Source organism: Enhydra lutris, unplaced genomic scaffold (genome assembly GCF_002288905.1).
Source record: "Enhydra lutris kenyoni isolate GAN:26980312 unplaced genomic scaffold, ASM228890v2 scaffoldscaffold17, whole genome shotgun sequence".
Classification (NCBI taxonomy): Eukaryota; Metazoa; Chordata; class Mammalia; order Carnivora; family Mustelidae; genus Enhydra; species Enhydra lutris.
This window is the reverse complement of record NW_019154101.1, coordinates 29457892-29479957: the sequence shown is the minus strand read 5'-3', so window position 1 is coordinate 29479957 and position 22066 is coordinate 29457892. Positions and strand designations below refer to the sequence as shown.

The 22066-nt window shown below is 36.4% G+C and overlaps 1 protein-coding gene across 2 annotated transcripts in view; it reads left to right on the top strand.

Annotated features, from left to right (window-relative positions):
• Nucleotides 1-22066, top strand: part of LOC111147750 (Abelson helper integration site 1) — a 206142-nt gene that overhangs the window by 23810 nt on the left and 160266 nt on the right. For both annotated transcript variants that reach the window (XM_022503972.1, XM_022503971.1), the window contains exons 7-13: nt 3417-3636; nt 4790-4982; nt 9556-9651; nt 14767-14952; nt 16097-16249; nt 18430-18562; nt 21918-22041. In XM_022503972.1, the coding sequence (XP_022359680.1) occupies nt 3417-3636; nt 4790-4982; nt 9556-9651; nt 14767-14952; nt 16097-16249; nt 18430-18562; nt 21918-22041 (1105 nt within the window). The remainder of the gene's footprint in view (nt 1-3416; nt 3637-4789; nt 4983-9555; nt 9652-14766; nt 14953-16096; nt 16250-18429; nt 18563-21917; nt 22042-22066) is intronic.

Here is a 22066-nt window from a genome sequence, read left to right as displayed (position 1 = left end):
AGAGAGAGAGAGGAGGAAGCAGGCTCCCTGCAGAGCAGAGAGCCCGATGTGGGGCTCGATCCCAGGACCCTGGGATCATGACCTGAGCCGAAGGCAGAAGCTTTAACCCACTGAGCCACCCAGGCACCCCTCCTTCACCTCTTTTCTTACCCGACCCTAGAACATGGGAGGGTCTCAGTCCCTAGCCTGTGAGCTCCTTGGGGGCAGACCCTCAGTAAATGTGAAGTGCTCTGCCCCCCTCTCAAAAAGCAAAAAACCCCCTTCTTGTTTCTAGTCTTTCTGTGGATTTATATTTCTTATCTCACTGTTTTGTGTATGTATTATATACTGTTTTGTGTATGATCCACCTGTCTTATATTCCTTTTTCTCCTTGTCTTCTTTTGAATTATTTATTTAAAAATTTTTCTTCTTTTATTAACTTAATTATACATATTTTTACAGTTTTGTATTTTTTTCCTCAAGAACATTGAGTTTATTCTTAACTTATTATAGTCTAATACAAATTAACTCCCTAACAAAATATGCTTCCCCAGCACTGCTAGAGCATTAGGATAGTTTAATTCCATCCGAATTTTGTCACGTGCTTTTTCTGTATCTCTGTCTTTCCTGTCTCATAGGTTTCTTATTATGCATTTTAGTTCTGCATGTATTTTAAACTTCACGGCTATTTTAGTGATCATTTTGTACAGCTGATATTAATTTATTTTCATCCCCAAATTTACTTTTTCCTTAATGAATTTTCATTTTTCCATTTTTCATTTGCTTGAAGAGCTCAATTTAGTATTTCTCCTGGTATAGGCCTGCTAATCCCCTTAGATTTTTGTCATGCTAAAATGCCTTTACTTTCATTTCTATCTGTATTTGCTAGCATAGAATTTTAGGTTGTAGCTTGGTTTTCTTTAGTACTTTGGAGAAGTTATACAGTTGTCTCTTGGCTTCCATCATTTCTCTTTCTAGCAATTATGTCCCATTAGTGGGAATGTGACTTTTTTTTTCATCTGACTCATCTTTAGATTTTCTTTTTGTCTTTGATGTCAGTATTTTATCACATTATGCCTAAATATCCTTTGTTCGAATTTACCCTGCTTAGAGTTTTTTGGTTGATATCACTTATCAGCTGTGGAAAATTCAATTATTCAATTTTTTTTTAGAATATGGCTGCTTCATTATTCCCCCCTCTTTTTCTAAATTATAAATTCACATTTTTTAAGTATGTCTACTTGTTTATGATTTTTCCTTATATTCTTTAAAAAAATTTTTTCCATTATGCTTAAGTTTGGGTATTGATACTGCTTTTTTTTCTGTTTCACTAATCATGTCTTTCTTTGTGTCCAACATGATATTAATGGGTATGTGGATATAATAGAGGATATATGTCCTCTATCTTATTGAGTTCTTAATTTCAAATGCTGTGTTGTTTTGTTTTGTTTTTTAAAGTAGGCTCCGTGCTCAGCGTGGAACCTAGCGCAGGGCTTGAACTCTGAACCCTGAGATCAAGACCTGAGCTGAGATCAAGAACCAGACATTAACTGAGCCACCCAGGCACCCCTCAGATGCTATATTTTTCCTTTCCAGAATGTCCGTTGGGTTTTTTTTTTTTTTTCCAAGATTTTATTTATTTTATTTGAGAGAGAGAGTGAGAGAGCATGAGAGGGAGAGGTCAGAGGGAGAAGTAGACTCCCTGCAGAGCTAGGAGCCCTATGCGGGACTTGATCCCAGGACTCCAGGATCATTACCTGAGCGGAAGGCAGTAGTTTAACCAACTGAGCCACACAGGCGCCCAATCTGTTGGGTTTTTTAATGGATTCCGGTTCTCTGTTGAAAGTTTCCAATTTAACCCATTTTTCCTTTATTTTCTTGAACATATTAATAATCATAGTTATCTAAAGTCCTTGTGTGCTAACTCCAGAATGGATCACCTGTGGGTCAGCTTCTGTTTTCTCTCTTTTCTCCTGGTTATTGATCATATACTCTTGCCTGTTTTATATGTAGTAACTTTTTATTATATGCTGGATGTTGTGTGTAGAAGACTAGAGGCTACAGCTGATTTTATCTTCTACTAGAAAAGGTTTCCTCTTTACTCTCTTAGGCAGATAGGGTGAAGAAACTGATCTTAATCCATCAGGAATTGGGCTATGTCAGGGCTAGATTGTAGTTTTGATAAAAACTGTATCTTTGATTTGCCCCATATCTAAGATGTGGCATTGTAGGAGTTTTGAACTGAGAATCTGTCAGGTATTTGTCTCTTCAGCCTCAAAGATTCAGTTTTGGCCTTCTGAGGTTTTCAGCCTGGTCCTTTAGCCTTCTGTCCCATTCAGCTTCAAAATTTGGCAGATACCTTGAAGGGGAGACTGACCATGTGTTTGAGGCCCCTCAGGTCTACAGTTTTGTCACTCCAGCCCCATGTGAACGCCAGAATCTCTGCTGGTTTCTCTGTCCCCCAGTAGGGGTCTTCTGCCAGGGCCATGCCTGGATTCTCAACCTCTAGTTGTGCCCAGAATTAGTAAGTGACCCCAGGTGAAAAGCAGCTATAGGTGGAAAATGACCATGCCCTTTAGGGCTTTATTTTGTCCAGGGCTTTATTTTGTCCGTTTTGTTTCAGGCCCCTCCCCCTGGTGGGTCATCGTCTCCTAGTACCACAAGCCTGAGAGATTTCACTACTACTTTAGTCTATCACATAGCCTCAGAATTCAGTTTTGTGGGGGAAAATTAGCTATGTGTTTGAGGCTCCTCACATCTCTAATGTGACTGCTTTAGCCCCATCAGCCACTTACCACTAAAAGTTTTGTGGGTACTCTTTCTCCCAGTGGTGACCTTCTGTGGGGGCCAAACCCTGATCCTCAGCCCACACCCTGAAACAGTAAATGTCCCCAGAGACTAAAATAGCTACTAGTCCATCAGCTTACCACTGAATGATTCTCCCTTTCTGGAATTTTAGCCCATCTGCTGTACATTGTTTCTGTACTGTTCTGATGCCTTTACCAGTAAGGTTTTTGTAATTCATTTGGCTTTTTCAAGTTGTTGTTATGAGAAGCATTGACCTGCTACATCCTACTACATCCAACCCAGAAGTAGAAATTACAGTTACAGATGAATTGAGTGTTGCATATTCCACTACATAAAATCACTTTTTTGTCTTTTGTTCTTACTTTTTTATTTTTGTGTTCTTGGTCCTTGTTAGGGAAAAAAAGATTCCTCATCCTATTTTGATGCATTAGTAAATGTAATATTTTACTCTCAGAATGTAATCTGCTCTTGTCGGCTTTTTCTTTTTTTTCCTTTGAAGTTACTTTGTTAACAAAGACAAATAATCATGGATTGTAAAGATTGGCTTATATTTAAATTCAGTGTATATTGTTAAATATATTGTTGTGGGAACAATTAATTATAATGTTGATTTTCTTCTATGCATGTAGTTTCAGATGATAATGAAGACACTGATGGTGATGGTGTTCATGAAGTAACAAGCCAAGATAGTCCAGTTTATCCCAAATATTTGCTTGATGATGATCTTGTCCTGGGAGTTTACATTCACCGCACTGATCGACTTAAGTCCGATTATATGATTTCTCACCCAATGGTAAAAATTCATGTGATTGATGAGAATACTGGTCAATATGTCAAGAAAGCTGATAGGTAATTTTTTTAATTGTACAGCCAACCCTTGAGATTGAAACTGTCTACAGTAGAAGTCCTCTTTTCTACCACTGAAAGTCAGTGGAAAGGTGCCTGGGTGGCTCAGTTGTTAAGTGTCTGCCTTAGGCTAAGGTAATGATCCCAGGGTCTTGGGATGGAGCCCCACATCTGGCTTCCTGCTCAGCAGGAAGCCTGCTTCTCCCTCTCCCACTTCCCCTGCTTTTGTTCCCTCTCTCACTGTCTCTCTCTCTATCAAATAAATTTTAAAAATCTTAAAAAAAAAATGCAATGGAAATAGAGCTAAGGATTTGTATTAGAGAATAATTTACTGGTTGTAGGTGTTCTTAGACCATTGATACTGATCAGTATATTTTCTAGAAGAAATAGAGAACATTTCTTAATTCATTGATTCATTTTAAGTGGAGGTGAGTTGAGAGAGCTTCTCTCTAACTTAATGACTAATTTATGGCATTGAACTTGCAGTATAAATCATTGCATGTTGCACTGTACTTGCTTTAATTGTCTAATTTAATATTTTTCTTTTGAAGTTAATATGTTACTTGGGCCTCATATGAAGTCAGTAAATCTTGACTTTTAATTTTTTCCTAATATTATATAGCTAATATGTGCTTGAAGCTTATAAATAAAAAGCACCGTAAAATAATTGATTATACTAGAATTCAAAAGTCATTTGCTTGGAAAAATGACAGTGATGAGGACCGTGAAGATTATCAGTTATTCAGTTATCTTAGGGCACACAAAAAAAAATATGACACACCTCAAAAAGTTTGCAATCCTGTTGTGCTCATTTTCTTATTTAAATGTAGTGTACTATTTTATTACAAACTTATTTAAGATTCAGAAGGAGTCTAGCTCTGTCACACTCTCACTTTATGTTTCTGTAATAAGATAATTCTGTGAAACCAATCGATACTGTATAGATACAAGATGGTAGTAGGGTACTACCATTTCTAAGTGTCATAAATTTGTAATTTTCTCGATGTGGACGGTCAAAATAATTTTTCATTGTATATCATGACTATATTCATTATTTCTTCACCTTGATCACTATATTTTTCTCACCTTCTCAAAATTATCATAAGGAATCATGTTAATGGAAGCATCTTTTTTTTTTTTTTTTTTTTTTGGACAGTGAACGGCCTGTTTCATCTCACTATGAAAAAGAAAGTGTGGATTACATTCTTCCTATTATGACCCAGCCATATGATTTTAAACAGTTAAAATCAAGAATTCCAGAGTGGGAAGAACAAATTATATTTAATGAAAACTTTCCCTATTTGCTTCGAGATTTTGATGAGAGCCCTAAAGTCATCTTGTTTTTTGAGGTATGAGTTGAATGGAGCAATTTAAACTAAATTTTGTTTAATATTTTAATAGCATAAATTTAAGCTATTGTTTTTACTTGTTTAGTAATGCAAGAAAATACTGTGCAGATTTAATCCCTAAGATTTAGTGTTTGTAATAAGCCGTGGAGATGTAATATGCTATAATAGTATATGTGCTGAGCATTTACCAGTGTAAGTAGTTAGCCATGTAATTCACTTGGAATTATTTAATTCTGACAGTAATGACATGACTATAAACTGAAGTGATGAATCTAATCTATGTCTATACAATCCTCCATTGTTAACCCATTTTACAAACTGTAAAGTCATTTAACAGTATTGGACTCCCTAAGAGTTTGTACACAGCCAAGGGAAAGAACGATGAACACACACAGACCACTTGACTAATAAAATAAAATATATAACCAAGATGAAGTAGAACTTCCTAGATGTGGAGGGTGAATAGAGGGTCGGGGCTGTCAGGGAAGGCTTTATGAAATAGATGGTATTTGGTATGATAGCAGTCAGTTAAGCATCTGCCTTCAGCTCAGGTCATGATCTCCAGGTCCTGGGATTGAGCCCCATGAGCCTCATGGGGGAGTCTGCTTCTCTTCCCTCCCCTCCCCCCCCACCTCCTCCCCACCTCTCCCCTTGTGTTGTCTCTGTCTCTCCCTCTCTTTCTTAAATGAATAAAATCTTTTTTAAAAATGAAATATAGGGACGCCTGGGTGGCTCAGTTGGTTGGACGACTGCCTTCGGCTCAGGTCATGATCCTGGAGTCCCGGGATCGAGTCCCGCATCGGGCTCCCGGCTACGCGGGGAGTCTGCTTCTCTCTCTGACCTTCTCCTCGCTCATGCTCTCTCTCACTGTCTCTCTCTCAAATAAATAAATAAAATCTTTTAAAAAAATAAATAAATAAATAAAAATAAAAATGAAATATATGGCCTTTGAGCTGACTTGTTATTGTAACTTTTTTTTATGCAAACGAAATCAATGTTGAGAGTATAAAGTTCTTTACCAAAAGTTACTCCAGTTTTAAGCGTAGGTAATTTGTGTTTCAAGATGGTTTGAATCTAAAGTACATGTTTTTTTTCTCTACTTCATGTCATCTCTCTATAAGCAAAAGGAAGTAGAGAAAACCTCTCTTTCAGTTTAAGCAAGATGGGGAGTTGGAACAGCAGGGCATGAACATCGCCAAGGACTGATTTTGTGGAATTACTGGTTTTTTTGATCTTTAACTTTCAGATGATTTGTTATGTTTGTGATATGAATATTCTACCAGTTACATCTGTGATTATATTGTCTGATTTATACAAAGCTGTGATTTTTTTTAAAGAGCACTATAACTTGGGGGCGCCTGGGTGGCTCAGTAGGTTAAAGCCTCTACCTTTGGCTCAGGTCATGATCTCAGGGTCCTGGGATCAAGCCCCACATCGGGCTCTCTGTTCAGCGGGGAGCCTGCTTCCTCCTCTCTCTCTCCCTGCCTCTCTGCTTACTTGTGATCTCTGTCTGTCAAATAAATAAATAAAATCTTAAAAAAAAAAAAAAGAGTAATAACTTTATGTCAAGGAACTTTTTCTTTGTCATAGAAATTTGTCCTTGGTTATAATGTTCCTTCACATTCATTTTAGTAATAGTCATAAATTTAAGGAAGATTGTTGGATTTTGACATTTTTGGTTTCTTCTTAAGGTTTTGGGGGTTTTTGTTTTGTTTTGTTTTGTTTTAGTTTCAGGAGTAGACTTTAGTGATTTATCACTTACATATCATACCCGGTGCTCATCCCAACAAGTGCCCTCCTTAATCCCCACCACCCACTTAGTCCATCCCTTCACCCACCTCCCCTCCAGCAACCCTCAATTTGTTCTCTATGGTTAAGAGTCTCTTATGGTCTGCCTCCCTCTCTGTTTTTATCTTATTTCTCCTTACCTTTCCCTGTGTTCATCTGTTTTGTTTCTTAAATTGCACATGAATGAAATCATGTGGTATTTATCTTCCTCTGACTTATTTCACTTAGCAGTAATACACACTAGTTTCATCCATGTTGTTGCAAAAGGCAGTTTTATTCTTTTTGATGGATGAGTAATATTCCATTGAATTTTTTTTTTAATGTGTGTGTGTGTATTTACATGCACACACACACATACCCCACAGCTTCTTTATCCATTCATCAGTCAATGGACACTATGGGCTCTTTCCATAGTTTGGCTATTGTTGATAGTGCTGCTATAAATATTGGGGTGCATGTGCCCTTTAGAATAAGTATTTTTGTATTCTTTGGATAAATACCTAGTAGTACAATTGGTGCGTTATAGGGTAGCTCTGTTTTTAACTTTTTAAGGAACTTCCATACTGTTTTCCAGAGTGGCAATTGCTTCTCAAATTTTAACATAATGTGTTATTGTCTACAAAACTACTTTTGATTTCAGCTTTTTAGAGTTTATTAAGAACAACTTGATACCTATCAGAAGTCTTAAAAATCATTATTCTACTTTTCAGCATTACTACTAAGGGAAAAATTACAAGAACACAACAATGTGTGTGCAAGAATACTTAAACACTGTTAACAGTCAAAATTTTAGGAAAACAAATCTCTTGAATCAGGAAGAGGTTTGGTTATGTAAATAATAATTTTTATTAAGTTTATGGTATTTATAATACTAAAGTATATTAGGCAGACATTAACATGATGAAATACATATGTATGTATTAACTTGAAATATTCACTGCATGGTATGTAAAAATAGTTTGCAAAATAGCATTGGATTTTTAGTAACATGCATATACTCAGGAATGCACAGAAAAAGGTTTAGGTGTTTAAACCAGATGTTAATTTTGATCATCTATGCATCTAGATTACAAGTTGTTTTTACCTTGTTATATATTTTTCTTGTATTATGAATGTTTTTTCCCTGAGCTTCTGTTATATCCAAAAACAGATTTAAGTGTATAAAGAAGAGGGATGAATGGAGTCCTTATTATTTTTTAAGCTATCTATAAAGATTTGTTATCTTAGCTAAGCTTTTGAGAAGCACCAGTTAGGTTCAAAGTGATAGCCTATGACAGGTATGTAGAATACAGAGAAGTCTGTGGCAGCTTCGTTCCAAATTCCATGAGTTTTAACATCTAGGCAGGATGGAGATAATGAAAGAAATCCTCTTGAGATGCCTAATGACAGCATATATCCAAAGAGAAAATCCCCAGCTTTAGGAAGGTGTTGCAAGGAAGGACCCAGAGATAAGATCATGAGTTTATTAAATCGTCATTTGAAGTCTGCACTCAAACATAGAAAAATAAAAGATTAAAGCTTAAGAATTCTGTGACTGGAATATTTGTGCCTAGACTATATTTGAGGTGATTAATACTTGGTCTTTGATGTGAATTAAATCTTAATAAATGATTTATTAATAAAAAGTAAACTGGTCAAAAAATACACTCTCACTGATATGTCCAAAATCTATAAAGAACTTAGCAAACTCAACACCCAAAGAACAAATAATCCAATCAAGAAATGGGCAGAAGACATGAACAGACATTTCTGCAAAGAAGACATCCAGATGGCCAACAGACACATGAAAAAGTGCTCCATATCACTCGGCATCAGGGAAATACAAATCAAAACCACAATGAGATATCACCTCACACCAGTCAGAATGGCTAAAATTAACAAGTCAGGAAATGACAGATGCTGGCGAGGATGCGGAGAAAGGGGAGCCCTCCTACACTGTTGGTGGGAATGCAAGCTGGTGCAACCACTCTGGAAAACAGCATGGAGGTTCCTCAAAATGTTGAAAATAGAACTCCCCTATGACCCAGCAATTGCACTGCTGGGTATTTACCCTAAAGATACAAACGTAGTGATCCGAAGGGGCACGTGCACCCAAATGTTTATAGCAGCAGTGTCTACAATAGCCAAACTATGGAAAGAACCTAGATGTCCATCAACAGACGAATGGATAAAGAAGATGTGGTATATATACACAATGGAATACTATGCAGCCATCAAAAGAAATGAAATCTTGCCATTTGCGACGACGTGGATGGAACTAGAGGGTATCATGCTTAGCGAAATAAGTCAATCAGAGAAAGACAACTATCATATGATCTCCCTGATATGAGGGAGAGGAGATGCAACATGGGGGGTTAAGGGGGTAGGAGAAGAGTAAATGAAACAAGATGGGATTGGGAGGGAGACAAACCATAAGTGACTCTTAATCTCACAAAACAAACTGAGGGTTGATGGGGGGAGGGGTGTTGGGAGAGGGAGGGTGGGGTTATGGACATTGGGGAGGGTATGTGCTATGGTGAGTGCTGTGAAATGTGTAAACCTGGCGATTCGCAGACCTGTACCCCTGGGGATAAAAATATATGTTTATAAAAAATAAAATAAAATACACTCTCACTAACAGGATGAGTTAATGTAAATCTGAATGAAATAAATGCTTTTCTTTCCTGTGAAGAAAACACCTTTTAAGTGTACAACTTACTTTTTAAATTTCAATAATATGTTACTAGAAAATATTAAATTTTAGGTAGGTTAGTATTCTGAAGTAATTTTTTATACTTGTTTACAGATTCTTGATTTCTTAAGCATGGATGAAATTAGGAATAATTCTGAAGTTCAAAACCAAGAATGTGGCTTTCGGAAAATTGCCTGGGCATTTCTCAAGGTATGTTTTTCACCCATTTTAAATGCTTTAAAAATCCTCTTCAAATCTGATTGGCTGCATTTTCCTAAGCAGTTTAGTTTCGTATAAGGAGTTATGATCTAAGATTTCAGTTGTGAAGAGTTATTAATGCAAGCTAAGGTGATAACTTGGATTTGTAGATACCTATTGAGTGTCTAGTGTGTGCCAGATACACTATTTGGTTCTGAGTATGAAGTATTAAAAAAGATACACAACAACCTGCCATCATTTATTCACCTTAAAAGATATTTATTAAACCCTTTCTGTGTGCCAGCAATGGTTCAAGTCAGTGGACAAGAAAATAAACTCCTTGACCTTATTGACTTCATATTCTAGTAAGGAAAACAGATATAAAACAATTGCTTATACAATTTATCAATTATTGCAATTTTTGTAAATACTGTGTGGAGGTCAAGGAAAGATTTCCTAAGGAGAAAACATAACATTGAACCTGAGTATTAGCTAGACGGTAGCAGGGGGGAAGAGAGAGTTGTGGGTAGATAGAGGGTACCATATTTGCAAAGACCCTGATGTTGGAAGGAGCGAGATACCCTCAAATAACCAAAAGGCCACTGAGATTGGAGGATAGAGACTGAGGGGGCAAATGGTGGTCTTGATTATGCAAGGTCTCTGAAGCCATTATAGCAACAGGAAGCCATTACAGAATTCTAAAGAACAATGGAAAGCCATTATAAGATTTTAAACAAAACAGTAGAATACGGCGCCTGGGTGGCTCAGTGGGTTAAGCCTCTGCCTTGGGCTCAGGTCGTGATCTTGGGGTCCTAGGATCGAGTCCTGCATCAGATTCTCTGCTCGGCGGGGAGCCTGCTTCCTCCTCTCTCTCTCTCTCTGCCTGCCTCTCTGCCTACTTGTGATCTCTCTTTGTCAAATAAATAAATAAAATCTTAAAAAAAAAACAGTAGAATAATCCAACTTATGTTTTAGAAAGATTACTTTGCTTGGTGGAGGATGAATTAGAGAGGGTGTACATATATATACTAGAAGATTAAGGTTGAAAATTCTTACAGTAATCTTGGTAGGAAATTATGGTGTCTTTAACTAGAGTGTTTCAGCATAGATGGGAGATGTGATGGGTTGATTTTTACAAAAGGGGAAATGTAATTTTATAATTCTTTTATCTGGTATCCTTTATTTCTGATTTCAAATATAAATGAGTTATAAAAAAATCGGAGGGGGAGACAAACCATGAGAAACTGTGGACTCTGAGAAACAAACTGAGGGTTTTGGAAGGGGGGTGGTGCGGGGATGGGTGAGCCTGGTGGTGGGTATTAAGGAGGGCATGTATTGCGTGGAGCACTGGGTGTGGTGCATAAACAATGAATCTTGGAACACACACATGCACACAAATTAAAATTTTTTTAAAGTCTTGAAATTAACCTATTTTGTATAATTTATAAAACTTTCTATTTGTGTATCTATCCTTTGAACAATATTTATTAAGTGTCTGTGAAGTGCCAAGTACTCTGCTAAATACATAGCATTCATAGATAAATTAGACATTGTCCTTGCCCTCCAGCTCAGTTTCCATATAAACATGTTACTTGCATGATTATGTGCTATAGAGTAGATGCTGTGAAAAAGCATGTAAGGCACTTAATCCATATTGGGGGTTAGAGAGAGGCTTCAGAAGAAGTACAGGCAGGGGCACCTGGGTGGTTAAGCTCAGGTCATGATCTCAGGGTCAAGAGATCCAACCCTGTGTGGGGATCTGCATTGAGCATGGAGACTGCTTGGGATTATCTCTCCCTCTCCCCCAACACTGCTTGCATGCGTGCGTGCTCATGCTCGCGCGCTCTCTCTCTCTCTCTCTGAAAATAAATTAAATCTTTTAAAAAAAAGAGTGCAGTCTGACTGCTGAAAGGAAGCCAGATTGGCTGTAGGAGGAAATAAAGTGGACTTAGGAATCCCTTGGTCCAGTATAGCTTCTAAAATACCCTTTTGTAACCTGTTACAACTTTTCTCTATCCCCTTCATACTGCTTTAGAGAGAAAAAAAAAAGGCCAAAAAAAGTTGTTTTCACATAGTAAATACTGTCATTGTGTGGTCTTAATCAGAAAGCACTTTTGTTCCTTTTAAAAATGTTAAGATTTGTGCAGAACTGCAGTAATAACTACAAATTGCACTTGGGAAACAATGTGTTATAGCATTTTTACCTTTAAGTGTGTGTAGATTTTTATTTATCCATTTTATGCCATTGGCAGAAATGGCAAATCAGGAATTCTCCCATCTCTACCCCCTACAAAGTGTGAGTATTCTGTGTACTTCCTCTACTGTAACATTTCTGTATTGCCTTCATAGATTCTTAGTTGCTCAAAGTCACCAAAGTGACTTCTTTTTGACAAATTCATTGAACATGTTTTAGTCCTTATTTTACCAGATCTCTGCATTTTTATAGCACTCTCTTGAAACTCTCTCTTCTTTAATTATCACCAGCTCCCAGCATATTAGTGGCACACAGAAAGTGTTCAGTGAATGTCTGTTGAGAGAATTAACAAATGTATGGATTAGGAAAAATTCACCTTTGGAAGTAGCATGGGGATGCCTGGGTGGCTCAGTTGGTGAAGCATCTGCATTCAGCTCAGGTCAAGATCCTGGGACCCTGCGTCAGGCTCTGCACTCAGCAGCGAGCCTACTTCTTCCTCTCCTTTTGCCTCTCCCCTCTGCTCATGCTTTCTCACTGTCTCTCATATAAATAAATAAAATCTTTAAGAAAGTGGCATGAATCAAGTTAAAGTTTAAGTGTGTTAATACCTGTACCATTGATTCCAGTAATGTCCTAGATAACTGTAAAGTTACTGTAGTGGTCCAAATAAACCCCAGCGGGTAGGGTCTGGACCCTACCTAGATATAAATGAGACTTTATCTTAATTCTCAGCTAGAGGCACTTTTAATTCATTTAGCATATATATATTACTATTATTATACATTATAAAATAATAAAGCCTTATTTAGCCACATTTTACATTATATAATTGTAACCATAATGACAGGATATTGACTGATTTTAGTCATGGACTCATGCTAAGCATCATACTAGTGTAAACTAGATTGCATGGTGAGTATTAAAACAACCTATAGAAAGTATGATTTAGAAGCTGGGGAATAATATCTCCTTAGAATATTTTTCTCTTAAAATCTTCAGGCAGATAGGAGTAGGGTTTATGAAGGAAGTCTCTTGAGGGCTTAATGTTTAATTACCGAACACCTCTATTGAAACTATACTTTATCCCTGTATATCATAACCACCTCTCAGCTTACGACCTCCATTGACTTTACATCCTTCCCTAAAAGGCTAGGGATGAAATGGGCTATATATTTGCCAGCTCTGTTGATTGATGCCTCATTCCTGAACACACTGCAATCTGTATTTTGTTTCAGCTCTGAAAGTATCTCCAAACAAATCATCAGTGACTTCTGTTTGCCACATTAGTGAGTGAACATTTTTCCTTTATACTTTTATCACACCTGTATGTGTTTAATACATCACTCTTTTGAACCTCTTTTACCTGGGTTTTCTTGACACCATCTTTTCCTACATTTCCCTATTACGTTCCTTCAGTTTCCTTCATGGTCTTCCACTTCCTTCTCTAATACCAATCCTACTCATGGTTTCAGCTTTATTCTACTTTTCTTAGACTCTTTTCTTGCCTTCACCTCAGATTTCAGATATTTCAACTTGGACAACCTATAAATATCAGACTTCCCCAATCTGAGCATCCTACCTAAATCCTCTGCTACTTCAGTGGGTAGCACTGCCATCAGCCCAGTCTCCCACATTTAGAGCCTTAGAGTTGCACTGTTTGTTTTGGTAGCCACAAATCACATGTGGCTAATGAATTCAAATTAAGTAATTAAAATTAAATGTAATTAAAAATTGAGTTCCACTGTTGCACAAGTCAAACTTCAAGTGCTCGATAAACCATATGTGACCACTGTGTCTTGTTTTGGGGGTACCACAAGTATAAAATGTTCGCATCATCACAGAAGATTTTCTTGGACAGCACTGCCTTAGAGTCTTTCCTAAATCTTCCCTTTTTTCCCTTTCCAAGATGCGTCAGTCAGTAACAGCCACTGAATATATTCTCTGCCCTCAGTCCTTGTTCTCCTAGGCTGCCACCTTCATGTTCTGCCTCATGACATTTTCTACTTAGATTCATAGCCTAGTGAAAGAGGACCTATTTTGAGTTGATGAGATTTTTATTTTTCTTATAAACATTTTATAAGAAATGTAAGAAAGCATTTATATACATTTTACTTTTCTTATAAACATCTCTGTTTATTTAGTTTAAATCTAAGTTGTTTTAGGTTTTTTATTGAATAGCCTTTTTTAAGAAGGTAGACTAGAATATTTTTAAATGTGATTAATGCCTGAAATGAGTTTATGTTAATTACTTTTTGAAAATGATTTTGACGTTTTAAAAATTGAAATGTTACCATTAAACATTAAAATGTTACCATTAAAGGGGCACCTGGGTGGCTCAGTTGGTTAAACATCAGACTTCTGATTTTGGCTCAGGTCATGATCTCACAGTGAGTTTGAGCCCTAGGTCGGGCTTTGTATTGGGTGTGGAGTCTGCTTAAGATTTTCTCTCTTCTTCTCCCCGCCAGACTTGTGCATGTGCAGGTGCACTCTGTCTTCCCTCCCCTCTCCTGTACATGCGCTCTCTCAAAAAAATTTTAAAAACTGTTCATTAAAAATACTGATACTGAATAAATAGAAAATGTCTTTTTGTGTTTAAATACTATGCTTTTTATCACTGTTATTTCAAACAGAGTTATCTTGATTATCTCCTTTGTGCCAAGTAACATCTGACATAGTAATGTAAATGCTTTACCAACAGCCTGAACTTGTACAGGCCAGGCATCTATCAGGAAAATATTTAAAAAGTAATTTGGATTACCTTTTTTCGAAATGATCTTGGAATTGTGTTTAACCAACTGTGTCAGTGTTCTTTGCTTTATATATCTAAGGAATTTCAGCAAATGAGTTTTTTAAATGAGTTTTTGACTATGTACTGTTGCTTACTGGACATATTTTTAGTGAAAATAACATTTTATTGGAATTCTTATTTTAAGCTTCTCGGAGCCAATGGAAATATAAACATCAATTCAAAACTTCGTTTGCAGCTGTATTACCCACCTACTAAGCCTCGATCCCAATTAAACAGTGTTGAGGTTTTTGAATGGTGGTCAAAATATCCAAGGAATCATTACCCATCAACATTATACGTAACTGTAAGAGGATTGAAAGTTCCAGAATGTGTAAGTTAATAATAGCACATAGAAAGATATGTTCTCTGTTGTTGAAATTAAATGGTGACGTTTTTTATTTCTAAAAAGATAAGACCTCTAAAATTATTTTATTAGATTTCTAAAATATAAAGGTACTTTATATAATTATGTATTAAGACTATGCTAGCTAATATATAAAAGATACTTAAATGAATATTAAATCCTAAATGTAAGTTTCAGTGTGAGGAGAATTTTTTTTTAAAAGTAATACTGGTTTTTTAAAAATGGAAGGTAAAAGAATGATGTAAAATAGGTGTTGACAAATATTTTCTGTAAAGCCCAAGAGTAGTTAATATTTTAGGCCTTGTAGGCCATATAGGTTTTGTTACAACTACTCAGCTTTACCTTTATAGTTGAGAAAGTAGCTACATAGACATATGTAACCAGTGTTAAACAAATGGGTATGGATGTGTTCCAATAAAACTTTATTGGCAAAGACAACAAGTTGCATTTGGCCCAGGCATTTGCAGTATCATGATTTATAGGCACACTTTCCATAATATTATTCAAATAATCGGTAAATAATGTTTCTACTACTGTTTTCCACAGATTAAAACAATGAATGATTCTAGCAAATAATTGGTTCTAAAACAGAACTTTTGTTTTTGTCTTATTTGCAGTGAGACATTTCAGGACAGTTGTATGTTCTGTAAGTGATATTATATATAAGTGTGACCACAGGGTTGGTTTACATTAATTTGAATGGAGTTAAATCTCTTTTTAAGGAAAGGAAGATTTAAAAACTTTAGGTCTTTTTGATATCAGTTTTGTGATATTAAAGTGAGGAATACCATAGTATACCAGAGCTGTGATATAACATCTGGTAGGTATTGGTGAAGAGGCAGAAACAAAGGGCTAGAGTTATTAAAACCATTTCATGTAACTATTGGAGTTCTGTTTTTTTCCTCCAAACTTTCAGGGCTTTTTGGGTATAGAACAAAGCACTTTTCATCTTATGCAGAATAGTGTACATAAAAGTAGAACGTTTTTCTGGGTTACATTTTGAAAACATTTCCACGTTGTTTGTTTCAATATTTAAAATACTCTAGATGCTAGAAAAGAAAAAAAGGGTTAATTTGATATTTATATTTTCTCATCTTCTATACACATTCAGATAAAGTCATCTTACCATTCTGTGGTGGCTGTCCAGGAGGAGAAAGGTAAACCAGTGCATTGTGAAGGACACCATGAGGCCGGTTCAGTAGATGCAGAACCTGGACTAGAAGATTCCAAAGAAGTAGTGAAGTGGAAACGACTACCTGGGCAGGTGAAATACTTGATTATTCTCAATTCGTTTAGAGCTGCCTATATTTATTTTAAAAGCTCCAGTAGCTCTGAGGGAAATTAGCTTACTACTGGAAACTCTCAGATTATCCTTGCTTTTAACCACAGTCTTGTCTTTCCATTAATTTACTTGATAATAATAGGGTATATTTCGTGTGCATAAAAGCACTATCATAAGCTCTTTGTTTAAGGACTTAGGTTAGTTTTATCTGTTAGCTGGAGCTGCCAGAAGGAAATAACCATGGATGGGGTAGCTTAAATAACAAGCTTACTCCTTCATAGTTCTGGAGGCTGAAGTCCCAAGGTTAAAGGTTGTCAGAGTTGGTTTACTCAGAGGCCTTTCTCCTTGGCTGGCAGATGACTGCCATCTTGCTCCTCTTCATGGTCTTTTCTCTCTGCATTTAGATCCCTGGTGTCTCTTCCTCTTACAAGGACAGCAAGTCTTTTTTTTTTTTTTTTAAGATTTATTTATTTATTTGTCAGAGAGCTTGATGCATACACAAGCACGGGGAGTGGCAAGCAGCGGGAGAAGTAGACTCCCCGCTGAGTAAGGAGCCCGAAAAGCAGTCTCTTAACTGACTGAGCCACCCAGGCATCCCAGGGACAACAAGTCTTATTAGATTAGGACTCCACCCTAAAAAAAAAGCTCTTTAAAAATTTTTATCTCCAAATACTGCTACATTCTGAGGTACTGGAATTAGAGCTTCAGCATACAAATTTTGGGGGACACAATTCAATCCATAAGAGCAATTAAAAAAAGATTTTTTTTGATGTTTTAAGAGGTAAATCTTTTAATGAGTTTTCTTATTAAAATGGATTTTATTAAAAAAAAATAGATCATTCTAATAGATTCATGAGATTTTTTTACAGTCCCCAGCTTCTTCACAGTGAATCACATTTTGATGGATTATATATGTATATTTTTCTACCATAGGTTGAAGATTATTTAGGCTTTTATTAGTGGTTATCATATTTTGCAGTAGCAGGAAGCATTGCTGATACAGTTTTGCAAATCTATTACTTAGTTCCACAAAGAGTAAAGTGGTTCATTTTGTACATCTGAGCCATTGCCAAATGCAGTTTATCCAAAATCTTAATTTATCCAAACATTCAGGATGCTGTGACTAATACATGAAAAGACATTTGCAAGGAAGTGTACCACATTCATTGCATCTAGTAAAGGACCAATATGTGTTTAATTGAACTTTCAAAATAATAAACCCAGGAACTAAGGATCACTGAAGTTTGGAAGAGGTGTAATTAGGATAAATAAAAGTAGTATTTTCTACAGTAGATCTTATACATGAGAAGTTTTGGTTTCATTTGATAATAGGAAATGAAAACATAAAAACTATGAAATTTTAATAAAATTAGTGAATGGGAAACCAACAGGAGGTGATTACTTTGAAAATACCTTTCAGAAGGTAGCCACAAATGATGGTTATTTTAAGAGATAAAAAGAGAGAGAAAATAAGCATTCATACATCCCACGCTTAAGCTAGGCCTTTAGGGCAGTTATGGTCTCAGAAGAAGTTTATGGCTCAGCAAAAATCACGAAAATTGCTATCATGGAATAAGGATGTTACAGCGTTTTCTGATAAGATGTTTTGTGTGTGTGGCAATACATATACATATCGTGTGTGTGTGTGTGTGTGTGTAAATGTGCATGTAATAGTGACAGCTTTAGAGTACCAGATAATGAATTTTCTTTCTTTCTTTTTTTTTTTTTAAGATTTTATTTATTTATTTGACACAGAGAGAGAGACAGCTAGAGAGGGAACACAAGCAGGGGAAGCGGGAGAGGGAGAAGCAGGCAGGGAGCTCGATGCGGGACTCGATACCAGCACCCTGGGATCATGACCTGAGCCAAAGGCAAAGGCTTAATGACTGAGCCCCATAGGCGCCCCAATTAAGTATTTTTGGTGAATTAAGTACTAGTTAGAAGTGGAGTGTAAAGTGACTTTATTTTATGGAGACCTGATCTCCTCGTTAGGAAATAAAATAATTTACTCTAGCTTTCCATCCATTCTGTTTACTTTCCTCTTTCTCTGCATCACAGTCAAGGGGCTTAAAAATAAAGCTCTACCACTGCAGTAATTTAACAACTAGACTTCAAATTTTAATGCTTCTTAATTTATTTTTTTTTTTAATGTATGTTTTTAGGCTTGCCGTATCCCAAATAAGCACCTCTTCTCACTAAATACAGGAGAACGAGGATGTTTTCGTCTGGCTTTCTCTCATAATGGAAGAATATTAGCAGCGGCCTGTGCCAGCCGAGATGGATATCCAATTATCTGTGAGTAATAATTCTATTTAATGGGATCGAAGTCTATCTGGAAGACATTTGTTTTTTTAAAATTCATTGAAATCTTAATTTGAGTAAGGCCCAGTTTTTTAATAATTATTTCACAGCTTTCTATAAAATATATGTTCAGAAGTAGAATGAGAATAATCAAATGAAGGGTGGTAAGTTTGTGAAACATGCAAGAGGATTTTTGTAAGCATTTTCTTATCATAAATATGGAAATTTAGAAACATGAAGGGATTAATAAATCCCATGAGGAATTCTAGCCCATGTGGTCAGTTGATAGAAGTGATAATTTAAATTATGAAAGCCGTCAAATTTCATATGCAGTAGAAAGTAACAGCTCAGGACGGGAGTACCTAGAGAACAATTTCTCAATAGTAGGGAAGGCAGCAGAGAGACCAGAAACCCACTTTCAAATTGCCTTTAAAAAATACAGAAAACCATGTTAAAAAGGAAAATTCCTGTCGCTTTAAGTGAGCATTCTCTACTCTTCTAAAGTGAGAGACATTAAATACTTTCCCTAATTTCTTGTGTAATAATGAAAACCAGCTTCCTTAGCAGGAAGTTGCCTGCCCCTTGTGGGCGTCTGCCCTAAGTACTAGGTGGTTTTAAATTTCCCTCAGCCTCACACAGTTTATTTCAGATGATTTATTTTCAGCAAGGACTCATAATTGGCTTGGCTACCATTTATTAAATACTCCTCCTCATGAAATAATGTTAGCTTTAAAAAACAAAATTACTTGTGTAGTTTGATTATGACTGTGCTATTTTAAAAATTTGCCAAAACCAATGCATGGAGGAAAAAAGATTCTTAGGATATCTACTCCAGAGAATTAATAGTGATTTCTTTTTTGGATAGTGAAAGAATTATTTTCATTTTGATTTATATTTTAGCATTTCAGTGATAAATATGTGTTACTTTATTCTTAAAGAAATCTTATTCAGAATGCTATATAAATTTAGACATACTTATTGCTTAAGTCTCCAAAGCACAAAAGAATTTTTGTCTTTCGTTGCAATTGTTTGGCTATGATGTATCTACTTGGAATTCGTTTAGCTTGTTGGATATGTAGATTACTGTTTTTCACAAAATGGGGAAGTATTCAGTCTTTATTTCTTCAAATTGTTCTTCTCCTTTCTATTTTTTCTCTTCTGAGACTCTCATTATCTCATTGTTGATACACCTGGTGGTGTCCCACAAGTCTCTGCAGCTTTATTCATTTTTCTTCATCGTTTTTCCTTCTGTTCCTCAGACTGCATAATCTCAATTGACTTGTCTTCAAGTTCTTTCTTCTGCCAGCTCAGATCTGTTAGTGAACCTCTTTAGTGAATTATTTCCATTATTGTACTTTTCAACTCTAGAATTTTTTGTCTTTTTTAATAATTTCTGTCTCTTTATTGATACTGTTATTTTAGCAAGAAATTATTCTCACACCTTAATTCTTTAGACATGGTTTTCTTTTTATCTTTGAACATATTTATAAGAGTGAATTTAAATAAAGTTTTTGTCCGGAACAATGTCTTGGCTTCTTCATGGACAGTTTCTGTGGACTGCCTTGTTTCCTGTGGGTGGCTCTACTGGACTGTTTTGGTTTTTTCTTGTCTCTGTATTACATGTGCGGCAGGTCTGGAAATCCGATTCCTCTCCTTCCCCTCCTCTGCACCTACCCGCCCAGGATTTGTTGTTGCTGAAGTCTCTGCTCACTCAGCTTGGTGGTCAGCTATGGTAGAGATTTTTAAATACTTTGAGTGAGTTGATCGCCCAGCCTTTACTAAGCGGGTGTGTGTGTGTTGGGATGCGTTCTTAACACTTCACGGCAGGCAGTTGCAGCTCTGCCTTACTTCACTTTCAGGTCAGTCAGAGGGAGAGAGCGCCTCTGGTCTTTTTGTTCACATACATATGTCCTGCTGGGTTCCCAGGAATTTGTTGCATCTTTTCAAAGTCCTCTGTGGACATCTCATTCCCAGCTTTTTCCTTTTACATTTTTTTGCTCAGCCTCTCCTTGGCCACTCTCCTTAGCTTCAGTTGGCATCACTGCCTCAGCCAGCTGTGCCACTGATTATTTCAGCATGCACCCTGGGGTTAGGGTTTTTCACACACAGCAGGCTCTGAGCCAAGCCAAGGAAAGCCAAGCCCTGGGAATGGAGCTTTTTAGTGGTAAGTATTGGGAGTGGGGCTTTGTGGGGAGCTTCTTATATTTTCTGGCCCATCCCATGGCTACTAGGCTGCTGGCTTTAAGTTGTGAGACTATTGGTTTCTAAAGCTACTCTGCAGCTTGGGAGAGGGGAATGGGACCATGGCATTTTTTAAAATGCTGCAAAGCTCATGTTCCTACCAAGATTAAGCTGTTTTTCTTGAATAAATGCTCCTCAGGTTGTTGCAAGCCTTTGTTTAACTTCTAGAGTTCAGAAAAAGTTAATTTGGATAATTTTTGAGGTATTCTCGTTGCATTTATCAGGGAGCAGATATTCTGAGGTGCTTCTTTGCTATTCCAGAAGTACTTCTGTGCTGCTTAGTATTTTAAAGGGCATTTGGTTTTACCACTAGGTGGAAGTAGAGACTTGCAAATTTTGTTGTTCTCAAGTCACTTTTTCAAAGCTTTCATTGTGAACCTAACTTAGAGCAATACCTTAATGTCTTGTTTATCAGATTAGGTCTCTGTTAATTCTCTTATTATATCATTTTAGTATTGGAATTTTTTTCAAACAAGGGCTGCCTGGGTGGCTCACCTGGTTAAGCATCTTCCTTCAGTTCAGGTCGTGATTCCAGGGTTCTGACAGGATTGGGACCCCTGCTCAGCAGGGAGTCTGCTTCTCCCTCTCCCTTTGCCCCTTCCCTCGGCTGGCGCTCACTCTCACCTTCTCAAACAAACAAACTAACAAATAAATAAAATATTTTTTTAAAAAAGAATTCTAATAGTAGCACAGTTTAAATTTCTTTTTTAAATAATTAAAATTTTGGCTGGAATTTAATGGATTTTCAGGTAAAGTAATATCTTATTCATGAAAACTCAAATTATAGAATCTTTGAAGTGAATTGCAATTTAACTGTTATCTATTATTTGATTAATAAATTGATGGTGGAAGACTACTAGGAAAATTGCTTTGACGAGATGAGAGTAATTGTAGCATGCTATAAAACTTTATATGTGTAAATTCTTGTGTCTGAAGGAAATGAAAAACTACTTTTAAGTAGACTTTGAGATTTTTTTATGCTGAAAATATCTTTGGTGATGGTATTCTTAGAGACTGTGTGCAAATTATTATAAGCTATATGTTTGTATGTTACTGGATTAAGGACTCTCTGGCTGGAAACCTACTAATTTTTGAATATTTTCTGTAGTATATGAAATTCCTTCTGGGCGTTTCATGAGAGAATTGTGTGGCCACCTTAATATCATTTATGATCTTTGCTGGTCCCATGATGATCGCTATATCCTTACTGCATCATCTGATGGCACTGCCAGGTTAGTATACTTGAGAAGTACTTAC